Below are 21,811 nucleotides of genomic sequence, written 5' to 3' on the forward strand. Positions count from 1 at the left end.
TACCGCGCTCACCAGCAGAGGAAAGGCCTTCCCATGCTGGCAACTTCGAGGACCCTCCTCCACCCACAGAGACCTCAGGCCCACAGACCCAGCCGGGCACCCGTGCTAATCAAACTAGCCCTTCGTTTATCAACATGACCTAGCAACCAAGGATCATCACATGTTCGAGACAAACCAAAATCAAGAAAGAGAAAGATGAGCAGATAGAACTGACCCCAGAGGAAACGGGATCAGGAGACTGAGGAGAACTTTAAAATAATTCCAGTGAATAATCTTGAGAGATTTTAAAGGTTTTGCCTCCATAAAGTAAAAACACACTGCTACAAAAAAGGGAACAGAAAATGAAAAAGTATTCTTCCATTTAAACAATCTCAAAATAAAACATTAGATGCACAGGCTGAAGAAGACAGCTCTAAGGATCAAGGAGAACACATACCGTAAGCTGCTGCTGCTTCTCCTGAAACGTTTTGGTCTTGAAATTCTTGGTCCTTGTGACCTTCTCCGTGGTGTCTGGGGTGCTCTGGCTGTAGTCACTCACTGGAATGACAGGAGTCGAGGACCAAAGTGAAGCCCCCCGCCACTCCCATCATGTAAAGAGCCACTCTCCTGCCATGCCCCCCTCAAGAGGTCGGAAGGAGGAAAAGGCTTTTATAGAAATTTCTATTTGATGAAACCTGGCCCGAAGGACTCCTGGGGCTGTCCTTCTTGGTCCAGAACCAGAGGATGGGAGGAGGGAGGGGAATAAAAGTGGCTATAGTTCTCAGGCCCAAAGAGCACCCCCTGCCCCAATTTATCTCCCCAGTTCCTGTGAAAGACTGCAAAGGTCTCAGGCCTGACTTTGGGGTGGCCAGAGGAATAACATGGGTGGAACGTGAAAGTAAGAGGCCTGGCTGGGCCGGCAAATCTTAAGCAGTTCTCTCCATCCTCACCAAGTCACTGTGTTGTTTTTGGTTTCTCTTTTTTAATTATTATTTTTTCTTCCAGGTTTACTGAGATGTAACTGACATACAGCAGCGGGGCACAGCAGAATGATCTGACTTACATACACCATGAAATGATGACCGCCAGAAGTTTAGTGAACATCGTCATCTCATATAGAAACAAAATGAAAGAAATAGAAAAAAAAATTTTTTCCTCGTGATGAGAACGTGTAGGATTTACTTTCCTGTAACAACATCCATATAGAACTGGTCAACTGCTTTAAAGTCCCTGGAAGGGGACAACTCACCCAGGTTGGACCCGCTGCCGAAAAGCCCGTTCCCTCCCTCGGTGACACTGCTCAGAAAGTGGTCGCTGAACTTCACCGTCTTGTTCAGGTAAAGGTTCTGGCCAATGAAAAAATTCCAGCACCATGAAAGATGAGGCTGCCGCGTCCCAGCAGAATGGTCTCCCTGCTCACCTGCTCCTCTTTCTGTTAACGACAGCCCTGTCTACCCAGACAGTCAAGCCTGCAGCGTGACCACGCTTCCAGACACCTCCCTCACCTCACCGTGATGTTTTGTCCATTCTGTCTCTTACGCAACTCCTCATTCTGGCCCCTCTTCTCACAGCGAGATCATCGCAACAGCCTCCAAACAGGTTCCTGCCAGCCCACCTTCCCTGTGGCTGCCCCAGCCCTTTTATACAATGAATGTATACGTAACTGTGTCCCTCTGTGTTTACAACCCTTCCACGTCTTGGGATTAGGGTGGCCTGACGGGGAGGCTCAGGCTGCAGAGTCTGTATCCTGGTTTGGTCACTTAGTAGCTTAGGGGCCTTAGAAGAATCAAGTTGCTTAACTTCTCTGAGCCTCAGTTTCCTCACCCGTAAAGCGGAAGTATTATGACCAGCCTCAAAGAGAGGTTGTCAAAGCAAAATGAGGTTACATGGATGTCTATAAAATGAGGATGGGTGATACACAGGCCAGACCCAGGATTCTGTATCCACCTGGACCGGTTCCACAGCGTGGCACCCTGCTCCTGCCATCGGGAGCCCCCTGCTACTTCCTGAGGACAGAACACGCAGGCTAAGAAAAAACACACACAGAACCGGGGACACATCCCCGACTTCTACGCGATGGACAGCATGTTGCAGGTGCTCTTGTGTCTGTCCGGTTCCCCTTAACCAGTCAGGTGCCATCCCAGCTGCCACGGTGGCTGCTAACAGCTCACAGCTGACCCCCGTCTCCAGCTGCCCTCAGTCGGTGAGTGCTGACCTGCCCTAGCGGTTATGCCCCTCCCCTCCCAGCCTCAAGTGGGGACAACTGTGTGGTGTGACTCGCCGTGTTCTGCGTCCCTCAGTCCCATTCTCCTGAAGCACCTCCTCGCCCAAGCTCTGCTGCAGCCACACAACCGAAAACACAGCATTTAGTGCTTTCCTTGGTTACAAAGCACATTCACATGTATCTTCCCACTGGACACTCCCAGCCTCCCTGTGGGTCAGGCAGGGCCCAGCTATCTGTCCCAGTTTTAGAGACATCGTGAGCACCCTGCCAGGTCACGGCCAGGCCCCAGTTCCCCTCCTTTTCCTTGCCTTCTTCACTCTCTTCTCAATCCATTAATTATCCTTTTGTATGTTGTGACTTCTTGTCCAATGAAACTAAAGCTGCCTGTATCAGTTAATGTTTGTCACACACTTATGGGCTCCGTGGCAATGTTCCAGTTACCAAATGAGAGGGAAGATCAAGGGAGACATGGCCACAAAGTATGGCTTATTTTTATAGGCAAATAGGTCAAGGTACATATCAGCAAACATTTCTGTCAGTCTTTCGCCTATACTCAGACTTCAGGGGGTATACATAAACCTGAGAACTACAGGACCAATAGGGTGGGTGATAATTCCTTTCTGTTCTTATGACATCTTTATGTGCCTGAAAGCTGGCTTCTCTGAGGTTTAGCTCAGTTATTTATCTAATTCTATGAAATTGCTGGCCTCCAGTTAAGTTTCATAATATTCTAAACTCTTCCTTTCTATGAATTATGCAGAAGCATTTCAATAAATCATAAGCTACCATTTACTAGGTCAGTCAATTTTGAAATGAATAACTTCCGGCGGTTTTACTCACCTTGTTTGAGACTTGAATATAATTCAGCCTGATGCTAACTTCATAGCCATCCTCATGGACGGTAGCAGAGATGAGCTTGTAAAAAAGTATTAGAGAGAATTCACAACCATGAGTGTGGGACTCAAAGCCCGGAGCCACGGCCAAGAAATTCTGAGATGCCAAGCTGTACATTTAATCAAACATTTAATTAACACAAAGGCAGGCAGGAAAAGAGAAACAAAAACTAGATGAAATAGGACACAAATGGCAAAATGGCAGACACAAATCCAGCCTTCTCTATAATTCCATTAATTATAAATGAACTAAATACTCCAATCAAAGAGCAACTGCCAGATTGGTTAAGAAAGCAAGACCCATATTGATACTCTCTATAAGAGACACACCTTAATGAAGCCACATGGCTGCAAGTCATCACCTGGCAAAAAGTAACCTGGGAGGGCCAGGCCTTGGCAATCAAGGGCCAAGTATTCAGATGAGCAGCTGTCTCTGTAAATAGCGGGAGGAATTTCGATCAATGGGGCTCAGCAAATGCTTTAAGGATCAGATAGTAAATATTTAGGTTTTGTGGGCCATACGCTCCTTGCCCTTGCAGTGCAAAAGCAGCTACAGACAATAAGTAAATGAATGAGCGTAGCTGTGACCCAATAAAACTTGATTTACAAAACTGGTGGCAGGCCAGATTTGCCCCACAGGCCACAGTTTTGAGACCCCTAGATTAGGCCAAGGAATTAATAAACCACCAAAATAGATTATCAAAGGAAACTGACAATGACACAGTTCCAGTGTTGGCCTAACTTGGTGGCAGAGGAGGGGATGGGCTAACTTTGAAAGGTTCTTTTAGTCTCATGACAGAGGAAAAGGTCTTCTCACAGATGTGTGTCTTTATAACAGCAGTATCCCTGAGGTCTGACAGACCTGCTTCAGATCCTGAATCCCCTGAGACCCAGAGTGTAGTCTTGGGCAGGTCACCAAATCTCTCTGAGCCAGTTTTCCTGGATGTCAAATAAGGCAAGGAGGCATGGAAGGTGGGGCAGGAAAAAGAGAAAGGGCAAGTAAAGTGCAACTTCAGGACAGTCCGTGTGAGCGACCTCAGCCTGATCCCATGTTATGCTCCAGAGAGGAAGTCCTGCTCAGAGGCCACCCACCTTTCCCATCCTGGGCTCTGCAATCAAGGCCCGGAATTCAGGGTTGTTCTGAGCGTAAGACCTGAGGTGAGCGGAGATATGGTCCACCTGTTTTCTCCAGTATCCTAAAGAAGGAGAGAAACCCAAACACACGGATGATTCTTCTGGGGTAAAGGAGGAAAAGTGTCAGCATGCAACATGCATTTTCAGAGAGCTCATTTCTCTTTGCCAAACTCTGTGATGGTTTTTGCTTTCTGAACCTCAACTGTGCACTAGAATAAGTTCCATGAATATTATAGAATTCCAAAGGAACGTATTTTGTTTGCCATATCTGGGGTCTTTTTCTTTTATTCTTTTAAAATTAACCATATTGAGAAACAACTTACTAATAAAGTGCCCCTATTTTAAAGGTAAGTGCCCCTATTTTGAGTTTTGGAAAGTGTATACATCCCATCGATATGGAGAACATTCCCATCACTCAAGAAAGCTTCCTGTGCTCCTTTCAGTCTGCACAGGGTTTAAACTAATTCGAATTTATTGCCACCATTTAAGGCCTGAGAGAGTTCACATGAGTCTGGTTTCTCGTGCACAGGTGGGCGATACAGCAGCACTGGGCCTGCCCTTCTGCCAGGCCTGGCTGCCTGGGGCCGAGGGGTGGCTGCCCGCTTTGGACGGGGCAGGGCGCTCCAGCCGGCCACAGCCCTTGCAGGCCTGGCTGCCTGCCTTTACTTCCTGGCTCTGCTCTGTGCCTTTACTTCCTGGCTCTGCTCTGTATGAAAGCCTGCATCGGATCCCACCTCATCATTTTACCAGTGAGGACACTAAAGCTGAGAGCAATTGGGTGGCTTTTGCAAGGTCATCCAGACATCTAAATCTTACTCAGCCTTACTTTCCTTACCTATAAAATGGGACCAATACCTCTTACCTCATACGTTTTTGTGACACCAAATAAGAGAACCTCAGTGTCTTAGATTGGGTTCCCCTGACAGCAGAGCCTGAGACGAATATTTAGGACATGTAGTTTCTTTTGAAGGTGACCCTGGGAAGCACGAATGATGGAGCAGAAACAGCAGGACAGGGCAGGAAGGGAAGTCAATTAAGAATCTGTTAAAAGCTGGTCAACGCCGTGGGCAGTGGGGCTCCGTCCTGCTGGGACCTAAGAGGAACCAGGCAGAACACACCCCAGGTCTGTGCGCTGGACAGAAGGACCGAGGCGTTCACTCTCCGCCCCCGGCCCCGTGTGTGAGCTCCAGCACTTCTGAGCCGCACCCGCCTGTGGACCGGCGGTCTTCTACTGCTCTGAGGCAGCAAAGCAAAGAGATGCCGTGGCATGTTTGACAAGGGACGCGAGCAAAGATGCGCAGAACCAACCACCACGCTGTGCTGGAATCAGGAGGGCAGAGGGGTCTGGGCATCACGAGAGTCGGCTGCCAGTAGCTGACATAATACCAGAGCGAGCACTGAGCCCAGCACAGGGTTTGGCACAAAGTAGGCACATTCACCCCACAAACAGTCACTGAGCACCTCCTGTGTGCCACACATGAGGGCTGGGGATACAGCAGTGAACAAAGTTCTTGCCCTTGAGGAGTTCACAGGTGGACCCAGAGAAAATACAGGTAAATAAATAAATACGCAGGCAGGAGTATGCTAAACACGAAGATCTGACTGAGAACCTACAACAGATGTACAATTCCAAGATCAAATGTCAACTCTCAAAAAAGCCTACAGGGAGGGCTTTATGGAAAGGCTGGGAGGGGTGAGGGGGTCTTTTGGAAAAGGTCCTGGCAAGACCGTAAGTCCTCTTTTGGGGGGTGAGGTCTGCTCCCTCCCAGCTTGGGGTGAAAGCGGGTGTTCCAGGGGCTGCCTTCTGCTATAGGGAACTGAGGTCCCATGTCTATTTTCTGTTGGTACCAAGCAAAGCGCCCCAGAACTTGGTGATTTAAAACGTCAACCACCTGAGGCCTCACACTTCTGTGGGTCCGGAGTGTGGTCAGCGCCCAGCAGGGACGGCTCATCTCTGCCCCACATGGTATCAGCCGAGCCATCAGCTGAGGCTGGGGCTCCGAGATGGTCTCATCCCTGTAGCTGAGGCCTCGGCTAAGATGACACAGAGCTGGGGGTCGCCTGGCCTCTCTTTTCCCGTGACTGCCGCCTGCACCCTTTCAAACGTCAGCAGTCTTTGTGGTGGCTGTTGGCTGGGCCTTGAGGCATCTGTCCTCATTCAGTGATCTGTCCTGACCTCTTTACACGGCACTCACTTCCTGGGAAGTAAGTGCAAGCTCCCAGCCCTCCTAGGTCCAGAACCGGAACTGTCGTGGTGTCTCTTCTGCCACTTCTGCTGATCAAAGCAACTCGCAAGGCCAGTCTAGATTCCAAAGGAAGGGAAACAGCATACAGGGGTGGGAGAGGTCATTCTGGTCATCTCTGCAGACGATCGACCAGGACACTCATGCCTGGAAGACAGTGGACTGGGTCCTGACTCCCAGTTGGGAAATCCATGAGGCAAGAGAAGAGCTGGGAATGACTGACTCCCAGCTCTGCAGCCCAAGGAACTCACGGGACCTCATCCCCGTGGAACTATAAAATAAACAAACATTTAAAGTGTCTGGGGCTTCCCTGGTGGCCCAGTGGTTGAGGGTCCGCCTGCCGATGCAGGGGACGCGGGTTCGTGCCCCGGTCCGGGAAGATCCCACATGCCGCGGAGCAGCTGGGCCCGTGAGCCATGGCCACTGGGCCTGCGCGTCCGGAGCCTGTGCTCCGCAACGGGAGAGGCCACAGCAGTGAGAGGCCCGCGTACAGCAAAAAAATAAAAAATAATAAAAAATAAAGTGTCTGGAAATGGTTCTAGGAACATAGAGCAAATACAGAAACACTTGAAGAAGAAACTGTGCTAAAACTCAGAACAGCGAGTCTGTGGTGTTTGAACCATGACCCACCCTCTCCGCCCCTCTCTCAGCTGAGCACGATGAAAACTTCACTCCACATGGTTCAACCATAAACACACAGCTCCCTCTCCTCCCAGCTCCCAGATCCCAGCTGGAGAGCCACGGAATCTTCCCAGAAGAAGCAGGATTTCAGTGTTTCTCATCCCGCCCCCAATTACCTGCTGCAGAGACCAAATTCTGGGCAAGTGCAGTCAGGAGTGGGGGCCCCCCCTCCTCTGTCCAGCCACCATTTATGGGATGGACGCTCTCCTTTGGGTCTGGTACACTGAGAATACTGCGGTCCAGGTCATCCTCGTACTGGCTTATTTGTAAAGCAGAGGTCTCATAGCAGAAGAGGCAAGTCAAGAAGACCAGAGGTGACAGCTGCACCCCCTTCACTGAGTGCCCAGCCGCTGAAGAGAAACACACCATTGTCCCCACCCCCTGATCCAGAGCATTGGCTCAGATATTTTGCACAAGGGAAGATAAGACAGAGAGCTCCGAAACTCCACAGGAACCCACTCCTTTGGCAAGAGTGTGAGGAAGTTCAGGCCTAAGGATAACAGTGAATGATATGGTAAAAAGCAAGTAAAAGAAGCCTAGAGATAGGAGTTAAACCATAGGCTGGCCAGTTTACCAAAGAGAACCACAGAAGTAAACAGCTAAGAAGAGCTCTCCTGAAGTCTGAAAAGTATCTCAAACACTGATCTCAAAAACTATCCCTATAAAGAATCTCAAATTTAATTGGATTAGGGAGCCGACAGCAGCCGCGCGGCGGGCCCAGACCCACGCGGCCAAAGCTCCTGCAAACTCGGACGCACGCTTGCACCACTGCGCCGGCGGCCCGAGCGATGAAGACGGTGGCCCCCTAGACGCGGTTCTACTCCAACAGCTGCTGCCTGTGCTGCCATGTCCACACCGGCACCATCCTGCTCGGCGTCTGGTACCTGATCATCAATGCCGTGGCACTGCTGATTCTACTGAGCGCCCGCCCTGGCTGATCCAGATCAGTATCGCTTTTCAAGTTCTGAACTCGGAGGTGACTTGGAGCTCATGGATGATGCCAACATGTGCATTGCTATCGCAATTTCTCTTCTCATGATCCTGATCTGTGCAATGGCTACTTATGGTGCATACAAGCAACACGCAGCTTGGATCATCCCATTTTTCTGTTACCAGATCTTTGATTTTGCCCTGAACACCTTGGTTGCAGTCACTGTGCTTGTTTATCCAAACTCCATCCAGGAATACATACGACAGCTGCCTCCTGATTTTCCTTACAAAGATGATATCACGTCAGTGAATCCTACCTGTTTGGTTCTTATTATTCTTCTGTTTATCAGCATCATCTTGACTTTTAAGGGTTACTTGATTAGCTGTGTTTGGAACTGCTACCGATACATCAACGGCAGGAACTCCTCTGCTGTCCTGGTTTATGTTACCAGCAATGACACTATGGTGCTGTTACCCCCGTACAATGATGCCACTGTGAATGGCGCTGCCAAGGAGCCGCCACCACCTTATGTGTCTGCCTAAGCCTGGAAGTGTGGCATAGCTGGGAGCGATGGCTTGACTTTCATACATCAGAGAAATAGTTCTTTAATTTTACTTCTGAGATGAGCTCTCTGTGCCTATTTGTTGCTGAAAGGCTACAATTTAAAATTTTAGATGTTAAGTTGAAACTCTCTGTAGTTTGAAACCTATGCTTTAGCTAGAGCACCGTGATAGAGTAACTGTAGAATTCTTTCTGTGGGGTTGGGGTGGGCTCCCCTAGTCTTTCCTCAGCATTGAAACTATCCAACAATCCGGATGAACCTTTTGTCCCCGAGGAGTCTGTTGTACGTGCTGAGCCCCAGAGTTGAAGAATTTGTGACACTTTTCTCTCCATTCCCTCCTTTCTCTTTTGAAAGCGTAAAATAAAATCAAAATTATACAATGCTTTTCTTAGGCCACTCCAGTTTATAGAACAAACCCTTAGGAGAAAAGGAATGTTAATCGTGTAAGGAGTCCATATATACACATAAATAAAACAAGAATTTCCTTAGATCCTTTATGATTTAAATTCAGTGACAATTTGAGTTTGCTGGTCAAGGATTTTTGTCCACGGGTTAAATTGAGACCCTTTGTCAATTGCCGGCAGTGAGGAGAGTCAGTCACCACCCTGGTGGCTGCTCTTGTACACCCATGTCTGGGGTCACGGCACGGTGTGTTAGAGGGGAACCTATTGGTACTGTGCTGTATCAGGTTCTCCCTTTCTCACAGTTTCCCATCCCCACTCAGAGCCTAGCCTGACTCAGGGAGGACATCCATCAGCTTTTGTCAAGTGGAATTGCTGATATGTATTTACCCAACAATCTGTAAAAAGGTTTTCTTCTCTCCCTGCAAGGCACATCCTACTACTTTGAATTTCTGAGTATGCCTCGTCATCTTTTAAAATGAGTATAATACAGACTTCAGAAAAATGGGAGGTGGCGGGGGTGCTTTCCTTGCGAAATGCCCTTATCTTGACTACCTGAATTTCAAGGGACTTTTATATATTTGTATGTTCAAAAGTCACAGCTCTCCTGTTTGTTCATTATTGAATGTGCTGTAAATGAAGCCATTTGCAATTAAAGTGAGATTTACCCACATCCAAAAAAAAAAAAAAAAGTAATTGGATCAGCCTGTAGAGCAATTTACACCCCCAGAGTGGGGTGGAAAGTAATAAAGCAATCAGCCAGCAATAAGTGGAACTTAAAGGCTGGTTATGGTCAGGGAAAGAGATGGTCAAAGAGAGCCTTGCTAAAATCGTGGTCATCCTAGGGTGACAGGGTGCATGGCCAAGGCCTCACTCTCCAAGGAGCAACTTCAGAGGTGTCCCACTGTGGGGGTGAGACAGAGCTCAGGAACCTGGTCCAGCTGGTCACTAAACAAACAGACAAGCAAATAACAGTAACAAGCCTGGAGGTGAGGTCAGTACCCAGAGTTGCTACAATATTATATATTATTTTAAATGTCCAGGTTCCAAAAAAAAAAAAAAGAAAATTTAAGAGACAAAAAAAGAATGCAAAGAAACAAGAAACTGTGATTCACACACAGGAAAAAAAACAGGCAACACAAACTGTGAGAGAGGTCACATGTTGGAGATTTAACAGATTTCAAAGCAGCCATTGTAAATATATCCAAAGAACTAAAAGAGACGATGCATGAAGAAGTAAAAGAAGGTGCCTCATGAAATACAGAATATCAATAAATACATAGAAATTATATATAAAGAGAACCAAATAGATATTGTGTAGCAGAAAAGCATAATGATTGAAATTAAAAATTCACTAGAGAGACTCAGAAGTTAATTTGAACTGACAAAAGAAAGAATTAGCAAATTCAGAAACAGATCAATAGATATTATGCAATGCAAAAAACAGAGAGAAAAAAAGAATGAAGAAAAATGAACAGAGCCTAAGAAACCTGCAGGAAACTATCAAACATACCAACATATGCATAATGAGAATCCCAGAAGAGGGGACAGAGCAAAATGCAGAAAAAATATTTGAAGAAACAATGGCCCCAAACTTCCCAAATTTGATGAAAGGCGTGAATTTACACATCCAAGCAGCTCAACTAATTCCGAGTAGGGTCCACACCAAAAGACACACTTTTAAGAGACAAAAACAGAGAATCTTGAGAGCAGCAGGAGAGAAGTGACTCATCACATACAAGGGATCTGCAGGAGATTAACAGCAGATTTCTCACCAGAAATCATGGAGGCCAGAAGACAGTGGGATATCATATTCAGAGCACTCAAAAGAAAAAAAAAAAACCTGTCAACCAAGAATCCTATTCCCAGAAGTTATCTTTCAAAAATGAAGGCAAAGTGAAGACATTACCAGACACTACAAAACTGAGGGAAGTCATTGCTATCAGACCACCCTATAAGAAACACTAAAGAAAGCCCTTCAGGCTCAAAGCAAATGACTCCAGACAGTAATGTGAATCCATACACACAAAAAAACAAAGAGCACTGATAAAGTAACCATGTAACTATAAAAGACATTATAAATGCCTATTTCTTTTCTTCTCCTAAAAAATATAATAATATATTGCATAAAATAATATGTATATAGGTGTAGTATTTGTCCTATAACATATAGAAATGTAATATCTTGGCCAATAAGAGCACAAAAGAGGTGGACAGGAGCAAAGCTTGATTGGGCTAAGGAAATGCCTCCAGATGGTAACTCAAATCCACAGGAGTAAACAAAGACAACTAGAAATGGGAAGAAAGGAGGCTAATATAATAAAAGCCATAAATATATAATAAAGTTGACCCTTGAACAACACAGGGGTTATGGGCACCAACCCCCCATACAGTTGAAAATCTGTATATAACTTTAGAGTTGGCCCTCCGTATCCATGGTCCCACATCTGTGCACTCAACCAACTGTGGATCATGTAGTACTGAAGTAAGCATACAGTGAAAACAAAAAATCCACATATAAACAGACCCACACAGTTCAAAGCCATGTTGTTCAAGGGTCAACTGTAGTTCTTTCTTCTTTCAGCATTTTTAAAAGACATAACGTTATATAAAGTAATAAATATAACAGTGTTTTGTTGGGTTTGCAACATATATAGATGTAACATATATATGTAGGCATTGTTGTTATATATACCTATAAAACCAGGAAGAAAGAACAGAGCTATATAGGAGTAGCATTTCTGTGTCACACTGGAATTAAATTACTACAAATCTGAAACATATTCTGATAAGATGTGTAAGGTGAGGGGCTTCCCTGGTGGTGCAGTGGTTAAGAATCTGCCTGCTAATGCAGGGGACACAGGTTCAAGCCCTGGTCCGGAAAGATCCCACACGCTGAGGAGCAGCTAAGCCTGTGTGCCACAACTACTGAGCCTGGGCTCTAGAGCTCGTGAGCCACAACTACTGAGGCTGCATGCCACAACTACTGAAGCCCACGCACCTAGAGCCTGTGCTCTGCAACAAGAGAAGCCACCGTGATGAGAAGCCCACACACCGCAACGAAGAGTAGCCCCTGCTTGCCACAACTAGAGAAAGCCCATGCAGCAACAAAGACCCAACACAGCCAAAAATGAAATAAATAAAAAAATTTAAAAAAAAAGTGTATAATGTAAGCCCTAGAGTAACAACTAAGGGAATAAGCTGGTATGGAAAAACCTGAACGAACTTTTTGGCCAACCCAATATATAGGGGAAAAAACCCATTAAACATTCAAATCTTACATTAGAAAATATGCAACACAAAAGCAAGCCGTAAAGGAGGAATACAGGAAAAAAAAATACAAACATTTAGAAAAGAATGAATAAAATGGAAGACACAAATCCAACTTTATCAATAACATTAAATGTGAATGAATTTAACAGTCCAATCAAAAAGCAGAGATTTTAGACACTTTAGATTCAAAGATACAAACAGATTAAAAGTAAAAAGTATGGAAATATATATATCATGCAAACAGCAACCACAAGAAAGCTGGACTGGCTACACTAATACCAGACAAAATAGATTTTAAGACCAAATAAAATGTTACTAGATAAAAATAGGGACATTTTATAATGAAAAAGGGTATCATGAAGGTATAACAATTATAAACAATTGTAAGTATGTACCTAATAACAGATAACCAAAATACATGAAGCAAAAACTGAGGGAAATGATGGGAGAAACAGACAACTCAGCAACAATGGTTGGACAATTTAATACCCTATTTTCAAAATGGATAGAACAACTAGGCAGAAGGTCAGCAAGAAATAGAACACTTGAACAGCACTCTAAACTAGCAGGACCTAATGGACATCTACAGAATATTCCACCCCCAAGAGAATATATATTCTTCTCAAGGGCACATTCTCTCAATGGATTCTCCAAGATAGATCATATGTTAGGCCATGTCAAGTCTCAATAAATTTAAAAGGGTTAAAATCATACAAAGTATGTTTCTGATCACAATAGAATGAAACTAGAAATCAATAACAGACAGAAATTTGGGGAACTCACAAATATTTGGAAATTAAATAATTCTTAAACAACCAGTGGGTCAAAGAAGAAATCACAGGGGAAACTAGAAAATTCATTGTTGAAAGAAAATGAAGGTACAACACCAAAACGTATGGGATGCAGTGAAAGCAGCACTCCCAGGGAAATTTATAGCTGTAAGTGCCTACATTAAAAAAGAAGAAAGGCCTCAAATCAAGACCTGCACCCCACAAAATAAATAAATAAATAATTTCACCTAAAAAAAAAAAAAAGACCTGAACCTTTGACCTTGAGAAACTAGAAAAAGAGCAAACTCCACCTAAAGCAAGAAGAAATAAGGAAATAATGAAGATTAGAGTGGAAATTAACGAAAGACAGAACAGAAAAGCAATACAAAAAATCAACAAAACCCAAAGTTGGTTCTTGAAAAGAGATCAGCAAAATTGGCAAATCTTTATCTAGACTCACCAAGAAAAAGAGAAGTGACTCAAATTGCTAGAATCAGAAATTAAATAGGGAATATTACCACCAACCTTATTGAAATAAAAAGGATTATAAAGGGATACTATGGACAACTGGATGCTAATAAATCAGGTAACTCAGACGAAATGACGCTCAGCATCATTAGTCATCAGGGAAACGCTGATCAAAACCATAATGAGGGCTTCCCTGGTGGCGCAGTGGTTGAGAGTCCGCCTGCCGATGCAGGGGACACGGGTTCATGCCCCGGTCTGGGAAGATCCCACATGCCGCGGAGCGCCTGGGCCCGTGAGCCATGGCCGCTGAGCCTGCACGTCCAGAGCCTGTGCTCCGCAACGGGAGAGGCCACAACAGTAAGAGGCCTGCGTACCGCTAAAAAAAAAACAAAAAAAACAAACAAAAAAACCCCATAATGAGACACTGCTCCACACCCACTAGGATGCTTGTAATGAAAATGTCAAATAATAACAAGTGCTTATAAAGATGTGGAAAAATCGGTACCCTCATACACTGCCAGTCAGAATGTAAAATAGTGCAGCCACGTTGGAAAACAGTCCAGAAGTTCCTCAGAAAGTTAAACATGTTACCATTTGACCCAGTAACTGCACTCCTATGTACATACCCAAGAGAAATGAAAACATATGCCACAGAAAACTTTCTACGTGAATGTTCAGAGCACCATTATTCTTAACAGTCAAACCCGTTCACACACACACACACACACACACACACACACACACACACAAAGCTGGACACAACTCAAATGTCTATTACTGGTGAACATACAAACAAATGTCATATATCCACACAATAGAATATCACTGAGCTATTATTAAAAAAATAGAATGAAGTACTGAAAACATGTTACATGGACAAAACTTGAAAACATCATACTAAGTGAAAGAAGCCGGTCACAAAAGACCATATTATATGCTTCCACTTATATGTCCAGAATAAGCAAATCCATAAAGACAGAAAGTAGATGAGTGATCGTTACACCCTTGGGAGGGGGATGTACAGGGTTTACTTCTGGGGGGAAGAAAAGGTTCTAGAAATGCAGTGGTGATGGCTGTACTGCTCATGTACTAAATGCCACTGAATTGTACCCTTTAAAATGGTTAAGATGGTGAATTTTGTGTCATGTGAATTTGCCACAATAGAAAAAGAGATTATGGCAGTCAGCAGTAATGACGCAGACTAAGCACATTTCTGTGTTAGTAGTACACATTCTTTTTTTTTTTTGCAATATGCGGGCCTCTCACTGCTGTGGCCTCTCCCGTTGTGGAGCACAGGCTCCGGACGCGCAGGCCCAGTGGCCATGGCTCACGGGCCCAGCCGCTCCGCGGCATGTGGGATCTTCCCAGACCGTGGCACGAACCCGCGTCCCCTGCATCGACAGGCGGACGCTCAACCACTGCGCCACCAGGGAAGCCCAGTAGTACACATTCTTATGTGCGACTTCATTTACCAACGCGACAATGGGGCTAAGAGTCAAAACATGCTAAAAGTTTAAGGAAGTGCTATTATTCATACAAAGCAAAATTACTTGAAGAAAGAAAAATAAAGGCACTTCTTGTACATAAAAATGAACCGAAAGGAAGATAAAAAATGTAATTTTCTTTCAGGGAAAGAGTGGGTTCCCTTCCGAGAGGAGAGTGTGTCTCACCTCTCCCTGGGCTGACGGCTGTGAGGAGAGGTTTATGGTCACTCATTTTCTCCTGCCTCTGCTTCTGAGAAGCCATTTCCAGTTCTTTTTTTGCCAGGAGGGTCCCAGACGGGTAGAACAGGCCCGTGGTCTGTGTGCCCACATCCTTCTTAGGCCCAGCATCAGGCTTGGGAAAAGGAACATTTAGGGGCTGCCAAGCAGATCGAGGCTGTATGAGCAAGGCAGAAAACATAAAAAAAAAAAATATATATATATATATATATATATATATATATATATAATATAAATTAATTAATTCTCCATTTTATCACAGAAAACAATTCTAATCAGGAGTAAAAGTATCTCCAAAACACTGTACTTTGAACTAAAAGGGGTTTTCAGGCCTTGCCTCACCTTCTTTGCTTGTTTTTCCCAGCAACTCCCAGCCTGAGGCCTGAAGCCAGCCCCACCCCTTGTCCACTGACTGTCTCAAATTCAGCAAATCAGCGGATGCTCCCTGTCCTGCCGCCTGAGGTCTGGAAATCTATCCTCTCAGCCCTACAATCCAGAGGAGCGTAGACTTTACTACCCATCCACACTCAACTACTGGGCACCAACATTTTCTCTGAGACACTCTCCTGCATCTGGGCCTGGGGACCTAAGAGGACCACCATGCAAGGATATGTACGTTGCACACTGCACAAAAGCATTGCATCTAAAGGGGTAATATTCACATAGTGGACATTGTATGTTTGCATATTTATTAGGACAATTTTTATGGCAAAATAAAATGTCTAACAAAATTAGTAAATTACAATCAATTTCCAACAGATGGCAGTCAATTGTCTTGAGAAAAAAAACACCATGTCTCATTTGCACAAAGGTGCCACCTCGGTTATTGGCAGTCCCGGGATCTGCAAGTGTTTTCATTTGGGTTAAGAAACCATGAACTCCCTAAAAATGAATGCAAAGTTGCTGAGTGCATGTGCATTCTCTCTAACAATCATCAAGCTTCAAATTCTTCTAATGAAGAGACTTGAAGAATCTAAAGAAGAGAAGAAACCAGAAAAGTCTTTCTGTAGCTTAGACAAATTCATAAAAGTCTAACACAAAGCTGGTTACAGATTAAGTCCTTCTGAAAATAACCTTGTGAGATTTTCCTCAAATATGCCCAGTTGTTATAAATGGCGAAAGCAATTTTATGAACCCAATATAAGTTTTCTAAAATATAAAAGAGCAGGGGGAAAGTTCTTGGCGTGCTACATAAGAAATTCACGAGACGAGAGTACATTCTATCCCATGTATTTTAAAGCTCCCTAATGACATTACATCTATTACCTTGCACACGCAGTTAGACCTCGATTTACTATAGATAAATGCATATTTACATCTTTGAATTCTGAAGAAATCACTCAAGTGTTTAAAACATAACGTGGTTGAAGGTATTTACACACCCAGTTGAAAGTCCACGAGAAAGGTCTAAGTGTTTCGGCTCTCTTCCCCTGGGTTGGCTCACAGGGTCAAGAACACAAATTCAGAGTCACAACCCCTTCCTGGGTCCAGTTCTTACTACCATGGAGGCCTCACCTCAGCACAAGGGCCAGGTTCTCCAGCAGCTGGAGCCAAGCTGTTCTCCACACTAGGTCTTGCCAAGGACTTCACGTAAATACCACAGGAGCCACAGAATCGTGCAGATGGGTGATTGCTGGCTCCACATTTATAACAAACGGAGTAGCAAGTTGCAACGCCAGCCTAGAGGATAGAAAATACTTTTATATTTTCATGGATATCAGAGACACAATTTTCTCATACAAATTATGCCCATACCGTACAATCTGCAGCCGTCCAAAGAACACATGCCCATACCCTCTGACCCTGTAATTCTACCTTCTAGAATTTATCCAACAGATGGACAAATTCACAAAGAAGTATATTTAAGACCATTCCCTGCAGGATTGTGGTTTTAGAGGAAATAACTGGAAACAGCCAGCCCTAAACGTCCAGCACCAGGGGATGGTCTAAACGCAACACGGGACATACAGAAGCAGAAAAAATGAGGAGGTTACTAATGAGATCCACTGCTAGGAGCAAAGAACTGGGTCTGTGTTCATATTAAACTACCAATTACTTATCAATGCATCGAATGGCTGAAAGAAGACCTCTAGAAAGTGGGTAACAGTGATTACTTCTGGGGGTAGGAGCCGTGGGACTAGGATGGGAAGGGAGACTAACCCTTCACACAAAACCTCTTGCATTATTTACATGTGACCCTTACTCCAATAAATAATTCTGAGTGTTTCATTAAAAAGGTAAGTAGACAATTCATAAAAGAAGAAAACACCAGGAGTCAACAGATGAATGAAAAGGTTTAACCTCAAAAAATGCAGATGAAAACAGCAATGAGAGACCTTCTCAATTTGAGAGAACTAATGATCTCTGTCTGCAGATTCTTAGGCAAATAGGTGCTAGGACCCAAATCCCAAGAAGCGATTTCAGCAAGGCTGTGGAAGGGAGGAGCCTGGCTCTGGGGGACCCTGAGGCACAGAGAAGCTGTGTTAAAACCCCCATGGAGGCTCCATATCAAGCTTCCCCTGCTCTCACGTGGACGGGTGGACACAGGGCCGTACAGGCGGGTCAATACTCCAATCCCCCTCCCAATCCAGAAGAGAAGGAAGCCCCAGACCAGTGCAAATTCTGGAAATACGGTGGTACTTCTGCCCCAAAGAGTAAAACTATGATGAGCTTCACCAGTGAATAAATTAGAACAAAGAACATGCGCTCCTTCATGGAAAGTCGAGGGAACTGGTGCCTCACATATCTTGAAGCCCCCGTTACCTGGGACGCCGAAGGCAGCGTGCCCACCGCCCTCGCTGTGAGGATGTTACTAGAGAAAAAGCCTGAGAAGAGGGGGCGGCCTGAGAGGTCACGGCCGAGGCTCATCCTCTCTCCTTCGGACTCTGGTTTCCATCTGGCAATGTCAACTTACTTGCCACTCCTGACACAGGAGAAGAATTATTTTCTTTGCGGGAGGGAGTTGGGATTGTCTCGTGAGACTTTCTGAGACTCTGGCAGGCGGACCTGGACTAGAATCTTTGCTCCCACTGCTAAACCCCACGGCAGAGGTGGCACGCGGGTTCCCTGGTCGGCTCTGTTTACTGATGAGGGAAAGCGAGGCACCGCGGGGGTGAGCCCCGCGATCTGAACCCAGGCCAGCTGACTCTACGCTATAGCCTGGCTTTCATCCACGACTCCATGCAGCCTCTTCGACACAGTGGCTCCCTCACGGGGCGCTCCTGCGGCGGGATTTCACCTGGTTAAGCGCAGCGCAGTCCGCAGGAGTGCTCGGCACAGGGTCGGGTTCCCTGTGTCAGCTTCCTTCCCACTAGACCTGATTTCCTGAAGGGAAAGGACTCTCATTTCACACTTTTCCCCACAAGCACAGGACCTGGGACCTGGCGCCTGGGAGCCATTCAAGTAGTTACTGAATGAATCAATCGATCAATGAATAACTGACTCCATTGATAATGGAATGTGTGCACACATTATAGAAAGTGTTTACTAAGGATAATTTTTCCTCAAAGAAAACTATGCGCCCAGTGTATCCTGTTTTACTTCAGGGACTGCTCCGTTGCCCTAAAACGGACATCTATCCAGAAAGAGGCTACACCAGCTCCCAACAACCACAGATTCTGAGAAAGAAGACCCCTTTAATATATACTTATCCTCGCCCCATTTATGTGCAATTAAAGGAAGACTATTTGGGATAAAATCAAAGGAGAAACCCTTTGGAAACTTTTCCTTCAGACTTAAATTTCAATTTATCCTGCTGTTAAAGCAGGGTTTTGATAGAAAACTTGCTAATCTGGGTTTCTAAATACAAAGCCTTCAGACCTTTCAATGAAATGCACAGTGATTCAGTTTTACATATATACATTCATACGTATATGCGTATATATATATATATATATATTCTTTTTTCTCTTAATTTCTTTATAAGCCATACAACTGTTTAAAACATAAACCACAACATTCTTGAAGGGTTTATGATGTATAAAGGTGTAATATGTATAACTGTAACATAAAGGATGGGGGAAAGGATATGAACCTATATAGTTGCAAGATTTCTGTATTTAACCTGATGCGGTACAATAATAACTAATTAGACTAAAAAGTTAAAAATGTATATTTTAATCACTAGGGCAACTACTAAAAAATAATGCCAAGAAATACAGCTAAAAAGCCAACGAGAAAATTAAAATATAATTCGAAAAAGTATTCAAAAACCCCCAAAAGTCAAGAAAGTAGGAACAAAGGAAACAAAACAGATGGGAAAACTAGAAATCAATAATAAAATGGTAGCTCAAAACCCAAACATATCAATAATTATATTAACCTTTGATGGACAAAACATTCCACTTTTAAGGCAGAAATTATCACAATGGATTTTTTTTAAAAAAGGAAAAACAAAATTAAAAAAATTAAAAAATAAAAAGGAAAAACAACTATATGGAAGCCACAGACAAGGTCCAACTATACAGGCTGAAAGTAAATACATAGATTAAAATATTCCATGTAAACAATAAAAAAGAAGGCTGGAGTGGTTCTGTATCAATATAGGCTGAAACAAGTTTAGGGGGAAAAATGTATTACAAGAGATAGAGAGGGAAATTTCATAATGATAAAGGTTAGATTCACCAGGAAGACATAACAATAAAAAATGTTTATGTGCTCAACAAAATACATGATGCAAAAAGTGACAGAATTAAAGACAGAAGTGAACAATTCCAGAATCACTGTTGGAGGTTTTAATACCCCTTTCTCAGCATTTATCAGAACAATTAGAATATGATCAGTAAAGACATATAAGATCTGTGCAACATTATACTTTGACTTCAGTGATATTTATAGAATACCCACAATGACAGAACACACTTTTAAGTGCAGCTGGTATGTTTTCCAGGTTAGATTATATACTGGGCCATAAGACAATTTTCATTGACTGAAAATAACTCAGATCATACAGGGTATGTTCTCTGACTATAATGGAATAAAATTATAAATGAGTAACAATAGGATGAGGGAAACCCCATATATTTGGAAATTAAACAACCAACCTATAAATAAATCATAGGCCAAAGGAGAAATCACAAGGGATGTTAGAAAATATACTTTAATAAAATTTTAATAAAACTAAACTGAATTATAATAAAAATACAACTTACATAAATTTGTGGAATATTGCTAAAGAAGTTCTTAGAGATAAATTTGTAGTCTCTTTTTAAAAAGAAGAAAAATTTTAAATCAAAGATTTGAATTCTCACCTTAAGAAATCAGAAAGAGAATATTAAATAAAATCTAAAAAAAGAGAAGAAAGGAAACAATAAAGAGCAAAATTCCAAAAAACGAAACCAAAAAATAAAGAAAATCAGTGAACCAGAAGCTAGTTCTCCGAAAAGATCAATAAAAGTTTTAAGTCTCTATGGGACTTCCCTGGTGGTGCAGTGGTTAAGAATCCACCTGCCAATGCAGTGGACACGGGTTCAAGCCCTTGTCTGGGAAGATCCCACGTGCCAAGGAGCCACATGCCCATGCGCCACAACTACTGAGCCCATGTGCCACAACTACTGAAGCCTGTGCACCTAGAGCCTGTGCTCCACAGCAAGAGAAGCCACCACAACGAGAAGCCCACTCACCGCAACGAAGAGTAGCCCCCCTCACTGCAACTAGAGAAAGCCCACACGCAATGAAGACCCAACACAGCCAAAAATAAATTAATTAATTAATTTTAAAAAATTATAAGTCTCTAGCTGGAGAGAGAGACTGAGAAAAAGAGAGAAAAGGCAGAGAAAGGATGAGAGAGAGAGAGAGAGGAAACTGAGAACACAAATTACAAACATCTGGAACGAAAGAGGCGGTCGCACTACAGATCCTACAGACATTAAAATGGTAAAGAGGGGAAGTCATGAAAAAAACGCCTGATAATACCAAGTGTTGGTGACAATGCAGAGAAACTGGAACCTCCATATCTCACTGGTAGGAATGTAAAACGGTATAGACACTTTGGGGAAAAAGTACGGCAACATCTTATAAAATTAAAGGGGAACTTAGATGGAACCAGCAATCCCAGTCCTATGTATTGACCCAAGAGAAACGAAAACTACGTCCACACACAAACTTGCATGTGGAATGTTCACAGCAGCATTATTCATAATAGCCTGAAACTGGAAACAACCCAAGTGCCTGTTAACTGGTGAATGGATGAATTCGTTATATTATATCCATACAGTGGAATAGTACTCAATTATCAAAAAAATTTTTTTTTTTTTTTTTTTTGCGGTACGCGGGCCTCTCACTGTTGTGGCCTCTCCCATTGCGGAGCACAGGCTCCGGACGCACAGGCTCAGCGGCCATGACTCACGGGCCCAGCCGCTCCATGGCATGTGGGATCTTCCTGGACTGGGGCACGAACCCATGTCCCCTGCATCGGCAGGTGGACTCCCAACCACTGTGCCACCAGGGAAGCCCAATTATCAAAATTTTAAAAAAATTAATACATACAACATGAATGAACCTCGAAACATTATGGTAAGTGAAGGAAATCAA

The 21,811-nt window shown here is 43.8% G+C and overlaps 1 protein-coding gene and 1 pseudogene across 1 annotated transcript in view; one reads left to right on the top strand and one right to left on the bottom strand.

The window, feature by feature from the left end:
* The window catches only part of DZANK1 (double zinc ribbon and ankyrin repeat domains 1), a 72,575-nt gene that overhangs the window by 10,298 nt on the left and 40,466 nt on the right, over nt 1–21,811 (bottom strand). Inside the window, 5 exon segments of the mRNA XM_065892188.1 lie at nt 437–537; nt 1,229–1,325; nt 3,044–3,118; nt 4,189–4,292; nt 15,230–15,437. Coding sequence (XP_065748260.1) covers nt 437–537; nt 1,229–1,325; nt 3,044–3,118; nt 4,189–4,292; nt 15,230–15,437 — 585 coding nt within the window.
* On the top strand, nt 7,853–8,627 carry LOC136135107 (lysosomal-associated transmembrane protein 4B-like; annotated as a pseudogene).

Source organism: Phocoena phocoena, chromosome 15 (assembly GCF_963924675.1).
Source record: "Phocoena phocoena chromosome 15, mPhoPho1.1, whole genome shotgun sequence".
NCBI lineage: Eukaryota > Metazoa > Chordata > Mammalia > Artiodactyla > Phocoenidae > Phocoena > Phocoena phocoena.